At 45.6% G+C, this 10,307-nt stretch overlaps 1 protein-coding gene across 2 annotated transcripts in view; it reads right to left on the reverse strand.

Annotated features, from left to right (window-relative positions):
• The window catches only part of PPIL2 (peptidylprolyl isomerase (cyclophilin)-like 2), a 22,870-nt gene extending 17,410 nt beyond the window's left edge, over positions 1-5,460 (reverse strand). For both annotated transcript variants that reach the window (XM_012723829.1, XM_004680939.2), the window contains exons 1-4: positions 5,347-5,460; positions 3,573-3,622; positions 2,902-2,947; positions 1,391-1,453 (exon numbers count right to left, since the gene is read on the reverse strand). In XM_012723829.1, the coding sequence (XP_012579283.1) occupies positions 1,391-1,453; positions 2,902-2,947; positions 3,573-3,622; positions 5,347-5,378 (191 nt within the window). In that variant the 5' untranslated portion in view covers positions 5,379-5,460. The remainder of the gene's footprint in view (positions 1-1,390; positions 1,454-2,901; positions 2,948-3,572; positions 3,623-5,346) is intronic.
• Between the last annotated feature and the right edge of the window lie 4,847 nt (positions 5,461-10,307).

Below are 10,307 nucleotides of genomic sequence, written 5' to 3' on the forward strand. Positions count from 1 at the left end.
GGAGTATAAAGGACCGGGGGGGGAAACAATAATAAAAAATTTTTAACAAAGATTTATATGTTTATGCAGACAAGAACTGGGGCACAAAAGATTTACTTATTTATGCAGACAAGAACTGGGGTATAGGTCTGAGGTGCAGGGGTGAGTGGATTCACCAGAGCAGAGTGGGAAGCAGAACAGCAGATTGACTGAAATACACTACAGAGGGGAGCTGTGGGTGAGACCTGAGAGGTCTGCTGAGCCATGTAGGTCACCTCCCTAGTCAGGGATAGAACTGGTGCTGCAGTGGCTGTGGATAGCTTCATAGTGTGCTTTAACCCCTTGTGCCACCAGGGAGAGCCAATAAATAAATCTTTGAAAAAAAAAGTCTCTCCCAGAGTAAAATCTGTTAGATAAGTTCTGGGGTTTGAATCCTCACTATGACTATCTAATAAATTTTAACTATCACTTTTATTCCAGTTAATACTTCTAGATATTAAACTGGTGATCAAGTAAAATGTTTTAGTTCTGTAGTCTGTTCTAACAAATTAACCAAACCTAAGGAGGATGTGGTGGGAACCTCTGATTTACAGCCAGTCAGTCAGAAGCACAGTAAGAACCCAGGTCTGCCCGCAGGCATCTGCAGAGAAGGGGTGAGGACCAGGCTGCCTGTGCGATGGAGCCCCGACGCTATGGAAAGTATGTCTGAGCAGGGTTTTCACTATTATCTGATATGCTATCCCTGGCATCCAGCACCTGGCCCACTGTCCCACTGGTGCTGCTCATTGTATGTGTGCAGAATCCATTTAAACTCTCATCAAAACTGAGTGAAAACTGGATCGAGAACTCTCTTCACAGTATTATGTCAACTACCTTACTACAAACAAACTCACAGAGACGTGTATAAACACTGACAGTGCTTACTCTGGATAGTGTGATTATGGTAAAATTTTCCTTTTACTTCGAAATATTTTCCAAATTGGGTCTGAAACTTGAAAAAATTATAGCAACTAACTTAATGCTGAACATAAAACTACATGTTTCATAATCTAGTACCAGAGAAATATTCATGCCTTCATTATGATTCTGCTTTCCTAAAGTGAAAAATACACAGCTCGTTAACATTCCAAAATGGTGTAGGTGTGCCAATTAGAACACTAGGACCTCACATGGAGGCAGGGGAGGTCAAAGCCATTCCTGCTAAAGCTGTCTGCCTGGGGCTCACAGCAGAACTGAGGTCTCATCTGAAGCCCTGGCAGTCCCTCCGGGTCATCAAAAGGCCCACCCAAGATTCGAGGCCTGACTTGCCACTGCCTGGGGTCACAAACCCTCTAACGGCCGGACATGCCGTTCTGGTGGGAATCAACCATCTCACCCCATTTGCTAGGTCAAAAGTAAAGGGGAAACTCACAGTAAGTCAAAGATGACGCCTTCGGGGGTGCAGACCGGGTAGACGAAGGGCTGCAGAGAGAGACTGAGAAAGGAGAGACTGCTGATGAGCTGCCAAGCACACTCGCCATGCCCCCCGTGAATCTATGTCTTTCCCCTTTGCTCCTCCCTCCTTCAATTCTCCTTTAGTGTTCCTCTGCACAGAGCAGAGGTGGCCCCGATACCCCGGCCCCCAAAAGCTCTCAGGAAAATAACAGTAAGAATCAGACAAGGGTCTCAGGAGATGCTCAAGGGCCCATGGGCCAACAGTAAACTGGTTCTCTCCATATAACGCCATTTCAAGTCCAAAAGAGATACCTGAGAGCGTCCTCAGGAAGGAAGGGCTGCAATTTGCTCCCTAAACCTTACATAGCAGGCAAACTTTTCTACTAAAAATTGCCCTCCTCAACCCGAGAGACAAGTGGGGCATTCACAGTATAAGGGCACCTACCTGCTCCCACCACAGCGTGCACAAAGTTCTCCCTGTCTTTCCAAGTGTTGGACACATGACTCAGATGAGATCTGAAGCCCTGTGAGTCCTGAGTAAGTTCTGATACCACAAGGACACGTTTCTACCCAAAGTAATGTTTAAAAAATGGCATGAGGTGAGAGACCACTCGGAGGAACTGGGAACCAAGGAAGAGTTTCTCAAAACCAGTTTGTGCTCACTATGAAGGAGACCACATTCTCACGAAGCTGATGACAAACACTGGTGAAGTGAGGAGGAATCTAGCACTACAGCCCAAGCCTCACTGTCCAGCTTCCCTGAACATGCACCATATGTGGGAAAGCTCACTCACCGCTGCCTAGGAGCCTCCTGGGGGGGCTGCAACCCCCGGGCCTCCCTGCACTGTGCACAGGCCCCTTTTTACTTCTTTCTCATCACACTGTGGGGTCTAGCTGCACTGCCTCTACCAGGGTGCCAGGATCACCAGGAGAACTTTGCATCTCTCAAAGCTCACTCTGACCTATGGAATTACAACTCAGGGTGAAAGGGGAAGGGGACACCTTGTATAGACATACGTGTCTAAGACAGAAATGTCCATGGCTCAGGTTTGGGGAAACCAAGGCCCAAGGAGACACCAAAATGCGAACTCCCACAGCCCCCCCAATATGCTGGGATTTATTTAGTCCTAGTCCAATTTCTCCAACAGACCCACCTTCTGTTCATCACACCAACTGGGAGGAAAGAAGTACTTGAATAGCTTTGTACCCAAGCCCCTCCCTCCCTTCACCAGTGACTTGCTTTCTCAGGGAAGAGGGAGGTGGTTTACAGCAGAACCACTGTTGACACTGCTTTGAACTAGACCAAAAGCAGAACATGGAAGACAAAGACCCAGAGGCAGACCATGGGGTTCTAGTCTCAGCGGCACCACTTCTCAGCCAGGGAAGGACACAGACAGAACCCATGTCTCCAAGGATCGGCTTAACTGTCAAAAAACTGAGTATCAGAGAACTAGGAGAGGAAGATAAACACTCAAAATGCTTGCTTACCTACAGTGGTCAAAAGGTAAACGACGAAAATTTGTTTGTGGGAGGTCTGTGTAAAATGAAATTAAAAAAAAAAAACATTAAAAACTTAGTGAGAAATTTTCATTTATCTGTTCCCACCACCAATTCATTTACATTTTAAGAAAAAGTTAAATAAATTACATACAATCTGCAACTGTCATAGATTAAAACTTTTGAGCAGAAAGAACAGACATATGAGGCTCAAAGAAGAACTTAGCGGGAAAAGGACATAGTCACTTCAGTCACTGTAGTCAGGTCAGGTCTCTGCCAGAAACCTAGCTCTGTTGTGAGGCTTTGCTCTGCTTTCCAAAAAGGCTGTGCCAGCTTAACTTCCTTTAGCAATTATAACAATATTTACTAAAGCACTGATAGCTTTGGGTCTTATCATTCTTTCTACTCTTTATTAACTTGCTAGGGGAAAATATGCTGTTTTAACAAACACTGAAATGAAACATTGAGATTAAACATTTTCCTTTATACTTAATGTATTTCTTCTTTTGTGAACTGTCCTCAGTTCACCTGTCTACTACAGTTTGTGTTGGTAACTGTTAATATTTATAGATTCACTGTATAGTGAAGGTATTGTTTCCTAGTTATGCACCCCCCTCGGCCCCCCCACAAACCGGGAACAACAGAAGGATTTCAAGCCCTACCTGGTTTCTTGCCACCATAAAAGTGAGTGTATTCGGCACAAGTAATGTACCTGAAAAAGCAGAACAGTGTTATAACCACTCCCTTTAAAAAGTCTCTGGAAGTAGTAAAATGATGACTAAATCATTTTGCTCATTCAGCAAGTTCTCAGTAAACACCTATTCTATGTGGGGACATATAAACTAGTTAGCAAATACAAACTACCCCGCTTTGCTCAGAAGGAAATGAATAAAATTATCAGAAGATCTGATGATGAGATGGAGCTAGTCTTTTGAAGATTGGGGGAAAAGCTTTCCAGGCAGAGGGGACCAAAGAAGCATATCATGTATAAAATCCATGAGGCAGGAAAAACTGATGTGTTCCCAAAGGGAGAAATCACTGCGAAAATGTGTGTCCAGAGGCATGCAGCAGATGAGAGGATGGGTGGTGGTTAGATCATGATTGGGCCTCAAAGGCCGTGTAAGGCCTTTTGATTTGTCTAAGTGGGATAGAAAACTGTAAGAGGACTTTGAGCAGGACCCTGACATAATCTACTGTAAATCTTCAAAGCATCATTCTGAGTGATGTGTATAGAGGGATAAGCAAGAGAGAAAGCAGAAAACCAATCAGAAAGAAACTGCAAAGGTCCAAGAAGGTTCTGGCATAAACTCCGTGTAGTGGGGAGAGTGGAGCAGGTAAGAAGCTATCTGTTCCTGTACGGAACAGTAAGATTGATTGATTGATTGATTTAAACAGTAGGATTTATTGATTAAAAAAAGAGGTGGCTGCTGAAGGAAAGAGGCACTAATGCTAACTCCCAGATTTATCAACTGAGCAAACTAAACAACTGAAAGACCAGAGATAGGAAAAAGGAACAAGCACAGGTTCAAGGGTTGACAGTCAAGTGTTCCGTGGGGGCTATATAAAAATTAAGCTGACCATCTGACCTCCAAGTGGAGCTGTCAGTAAGCAGTTCACTACTAAAAGGCTGGAGGGAAATCACCCAGGCAGAGTGTAAATCAGAAAGAATGCTGGGGCAGGCACACCTACAAGGTTTGAAGTGGGAGAAGGATCCAACAAAGGAGACTGAGAAAAGAGGTCACAGGTAAAAGGAAAACAAAGAGCATCTGGTGTTCCAGACACCAAAGAAGGGCTTCAGAAGTAGACAGTATTCAACTTTCATGGCTGTGGAAAAGCCCAACATGAAATCTGAACACTAGATTCAGCTATCGGGAAACTACTTGAATCCCGACAAGAATGGGGAGTGAAAGGCTGACTGGAGTGGCTTCAAAAGACAACAAAGACTACCCATTCAAAGATACAGGTATATAGAGGTATCACTGCAAAAAGTAAAAAATAGATTTGGGAGGAAAACAACAGTAAGCAGACACGGGTCTTTCATATCTTTTTATGAAGAAAATCAAAGAACTACAGTAAAAGCTGGAGAGACAAAGTTGGCTCGTTCTAAACTAGAAGATTCTGTCGTGCATGTGTACGCTGATGGATGTGAAGCAGCAACAGGAAAAGCGAGAGGTGCACAAAGAGGGGCCGATTCGAACAGAGCTGAGTAGAAAGGGGGGCGGTCCAGGGCAAAAGCCAAGTGTCGAGGCGGTGCAGGGCCGCGTTCATGTGAAGGCAGGTAACCGTGGTGGAGTCGCGACCCGGGAAACCCGGGCTCCTAGGAGTAATAACCCCGCCTGGGTGGGGGCGGCGGCTTCCCGAATTTGCGGGGCTCTAGGGACGAACTGTGAGGGCAGAGGAGAGGCGTGGGGCAGGTAGGGCTGCGGCTCAACTTACATCTTATCCTTCTGGTGCTGACGCTTCCCCATGGTGGCGGCGGCGGCGACGGCGACACCAGTAAACACGGAAAAGCTACCGAAAACAACTCAGTGGCAGCGTCAGGACCGCGCTCTTCTACTTCCGGTTGCCCCTGGCCCGCCCGGAAGCGAGCGCAAGGCCTTCCGGGAACTGTGGTCCCGGGAGATCCGGGTCTGCGAGGAAGGCGCGGCCTATTCCGCGGCCGCCTGCGGTGAGCATGCGCAGTTCGGCTCGAGTCTCGCCCGCCCGAACTCTCTCTGCTTCCCAGCTGGTTGTTCTACCGTGTCTTCTCTCCAGAACTCGCTATCTACCCACTCAGCCCTGACCAGATGCCATAGCCGCACAAACCCACCTTGACTTCTTGGGTCTCCAAAAAAAATCTGGTGTCATCAGCCTCCTCCACTCCATCTCTGCTCTAGTCCAAGGCATATGCCTCAGACATCATCCAGGAGCCTCCCTGGTGGCACAAGGGGTTAAGTCTCTCTCTATGAAGCTATCTGTGACCACTGTAGCATGCAGGAGTTGGATCCCTGGCCACCCATATGAGGCAGCAGACCTCTCCTGTCTCGCCTGCTGCTCCCCTCAGCAGTGTATTTCAGTCGATCTGCCTGCTCTGCTCCATTCTTCATCCTATCTCTGAAGAATCCTCTTACCATCCCAAGTCCCCCAAACTCTGGCCTGCACAGCAGCTCTTGTATGCATAAATAAAAAAAAAATTTTTAAGGCAACGTCCACACACACCAAATACTAGCTCACCCCTTTCTTCCCCCTTATTCTGGGTGGCCCATGGGGCATATGGCCATCAACCTCAAGTTCCAAAGCCCTTACTGACCCTTTAGTTTTCTTCTGTGGACCATTTCCATGACCAGATCACTGCGATTGTTGTTCCAGCCTAAGCCAGGGATCATGGTCCACCCTCACTGGATGATCTTGCCCAAGCTCCTGCCTGACTTTAAATACCACTTGTATCCCTTGATTCCCAAGACTAGGTCCCCAGCACTTCAGACTCCTGGCCTCTACTTGGATACCCAGGTTGGAAAACCCTACTCCCCTCCCATCAAAGTCTCCACTCCACTGAAAGGCACCACTATCCAACCAGCTGTCCAAAGCAATTGTCTTTTCTCATCCCATGGTTGGGTCCTTCACATTTTTCAGGTTTCAATACCACAGCCTCAGAGAGACCTACCCCATACATCTCTGTCTCCCACAGAGCTTATCACAATTTTGTAATCCTGGATTAATTTAATCTATGTACTATTTTGCAGCACCCTGACCTAAACCTATTGAAGGGTGGAATGCAAGCTCCGTAAGGACATAGTTCCCCAACTTCTTGGTTATCTCCAGCTCCAAGCAAAGTACAGGGCATTTGAAGGGCTCATTGAGGACTTCCCTGGTGGCCTAGAGGTTAAATTTCAATGCTATCACTGTGACAGCCTGAGTTTGATCCCCAGCCAGGGAGCTAACCCACATATGGTGCAGCAGACTTCTCCTGTCTCACCCACCTCTCCCCTTCACAGTGTATTTCAGTCACCACTCTGTCTCTGATGACTCCTCTCATCCCCTCACCCCAGCTCCTCTGGCCTACACCCCAGTTCTTCTATGCAGAAGCAAATCTTTAAAAAAAGATGAAGAAGGGCTGAATGAATAGCTGCTAATGTCCCACAGTCATCAAGCATTTTGAGGACTCACATCTCACATGCAAGTTTGATTCTAAGACCAGCATGTCACAATGAGAGTCAAGTATCTGAAATTCCTTTTGGAGGTGCCAGGGTGAAATCTGATATATCAGCTCATTTATCTCTACTGAAGGGATCACTCTTTCTAAATATGGGTTCCCACTAAGACTTGTGTTTAGGGGCCAGCTGTAGGGAAAGATGGTAGACTTCAACTCAGTGGGATCAAGTATGACCCTAAAGGCCACAAAGTCGCTGAAAGTAAGGCCAAACCCTTTCCTCACTCATTTCAGAGCACACATGGCTGAAATCCCATGTCAGAGTGCAAGCAAGGAGACCTCAACAGCGCTGACCACCTATTGTGTGCAGGCTCACACTTATGCTACTGACAGCCCCTTTGTGCTGAAGGGAGCCCATGGGGTTGCACAGGTCCTAGGGAGCCCAACGCAAGGAAGGCGCCTCCTCAGGAACTTTATTAATTCCTCCGGCCATGGTCTGTAGGGAGGAGGTTACAGGCTCCTCTTGGGGGGCACGGACTCTGCGCTGCCAGGATCATTCTCTGAGTCATCTTTGGGTCTGGGCACAGGCTGGAACTTGAGCAGGACAGGTGGAGTAAAGATAGAGGCCTTCACAGAAGGTGATGGCACCTCCTCGATGTTGGGGGAGCCCCTACAGGCTGAGGACCTATGCAGAAAACAACCAAGACATGTCCATGAGGCGGTCGTCAGCACAAGTACCATCAGCGGTACACATGACAAAACCCCAAGCTGTGGATGACTCAGTTCAGTCCTACTTCCAGAAATCTCTCCCATGAATTTGTTTAAGGCTGTTCATTGCAGCAATGTTTGTTACTGTGGAAACTTGTACACAATCTAAGCATCCACCAGGGACTGGTTAGAGGAACCACCCAGCCATGCAGTGGACTATTCTGCAGATATTTAAAGGATAGTTAGGTGAAGACATCCCAATGGTACAGTAATAGAATAAGCACATGGCTGAGAAGTACAAGCAATATGACCATAGTTTGGTTAAAAATTTAAGCAGTGTATTTGTGTGTAAGTAGAAACAAAACATTTGAAAGGTTGCACAGGAAAGTCTTAGCTACAGGATTCTCAGCAGCAGGGTCTATTAGAGTTTATCTATCCATTTCTGTATTGTGAACTCTTCCCCATATGACAGTTTCTGCTTTTGTAAACTTAAAAAAAATGTTTAAAGATTTATTTATGCCTACAGAACTGGGGTACAAGCCAGAGGTGCAGGGGCAGTGGGAGAATTCATCAGAGACAGAGTGAAGAGCAGAATAGGCAGATCAATGAAGTACACTGCTGAGGGGAGAAGCAGGCAACACAGGAGAGGTCTGTGTGCCATGTGGATCACCTCTGGGGCCAGGGATCGAACTTGCACTGAAGCGGCTGTGGCTCACTTGCAGTGCTGCGCCCTAACCCATTGCTCTACCAGGGAGGGCCTAAATTGTTTTAAATAACTGTTTTTTAATGATGGAACCATGAATGCACAACTCACACAGAAGACACTATGTACCAAGAAGCTAAAAATTGTCCATTAATGACATATTGCAATAAACAAGAATGTTGGGTAAGTGATGTTCCACACAATGGGGTATTTTGCATCTATTGCTATTGGTGAACTTAGAGGTATGTTTTTAAGAGGTATTTTTAATGACTTAGGAAGAAAAACATTCCAGAGCTAAATATAAAACTGCTTAGCAAGATGTTTCCAATTATGTAATAAGCTAAGTACATACATGTGCATCATATATACATGGGGGAAAACCTGTATCAAAGGACAAAATCAGGGGTCTCCCTGAGGAAGGGGTTAAGCATGGCACTATAAGCTGTCCACAGCCGCTGCAGCATAAGTTTGATCCCTAGCCAGGGAGGTGACCCATATGGCATAGCAAACTTCTCTTGCCTTGTCCACTGCTCCTCTCAGCAGTGTACTTCAATCAGCCTGTTCTGCTCCCCATTCTGTCTCTGGTGAATCCTTTCATCCCCTGCATCTCTGGCACATACCCCAGTTCTTGTATGCATAAATAAATAAATCTTTTTTTAAAAAGACAAATATATGCTAACAGTAGTTATTTCTGGCAATGAGAATAAGAGTGGTATCTTTTTTATGTTGCATTCCTAACATCTAATTGCAAAACCAGAGGGGAAAGGTGGGAGTGCGGAAGGATAGGGGGACAGTGGAACATGGTAGAGGACTGCTGGGGCACTGCCACTGGTGGTGGGCAGGGTTTGAAAGTATACATTGGCAGAGGTTTGAACTATAGCCCCCACAGCGGGTATAAAGATGTAAACCTGCTTTGCCTCAATCAACATAATTTTGGGGGTAAAATTGCATGAGAAAAAAACTGTAAGGTGTAAGCATATCAAATATATAAATGATATAATGACAATGTAAACAAACATGTAAATAATATGTAACTATATATAATTTTAGAATCTGAAAAACAGTAGTCCTTCTGAAAACACCTCATGTCCTTTCCCATATAGTTCCACTTCAGGAAATCTGAAATTCAGAATTAGATGTTCATCCCATACATTCTACTAGTAGAAAATTGGAAGTATGTCATGTTGTCTCCAAAGGAGTTGTGATGTTGGGCCCTCCCGAGGGTGGTGCAGCAGGGTAAAGCACAGCACTGAGAAGCTAAAGCCACTTCAGCATGAGTTTGATCCCCGCCTGCCCCGGAGGTGACCACATGGCGTGGCAGACCTCTCCTGGCCCGCCTGCTGCTCCCCTCGGCAGTATACTTTATCGATCTGCCTGTTCTGCTCCCACTCCATCTCTGATGCAACCTCTCACCACCCCTGTACCTCTGGCCTGTACCCCAGTTCTGTATGTCTAAATAAATAAATCTTAAAAACATAAAAAAGGAGTTGTGATGTCAGTACACACAGTGAATATATATATATTTCTTTTTCAAGTTCATCTTTTTTTGTTTTTGTTTTTGACTTTTTTTTTATAAAAAGTTTATTTTTACATCATTTTTCACTTTTTTTTTCATCTCAATTGTAATCCCCACGGGTTTCCCATCACCAAATCACCCCACAGTGAATATATATTATACAGCCACTGAAGCTTGTGTTCGGAAGACTAAGAAGCTTACAATTCTCCAGGGCCTTCATGTTATGTGACTAAGGCAAGGTCAAAAGAATGGCACTGTCTAACTGAATCACAACTTTATAAAGCTATACCTCGAAATGCTAAATAGCTTAAGCATTTAGCATGTGAGGACTGGATAAAGCA

Source organism: Condylura cristata, unplaced genomic scaffold (assembly GCF_000260355.1).
Source record: "Condylura cristata isolate star-nosed mole 26May11 unplaced genomic scaffold, ConCri1.0 scaffold00011, whole genome shotgun sequence".
Lineage (NCBI taxonomy): Eukaryota > Metazoa > Chordata > Mammalia > Eulipotyphla > Talpidae > Condylura > Condylura cristata.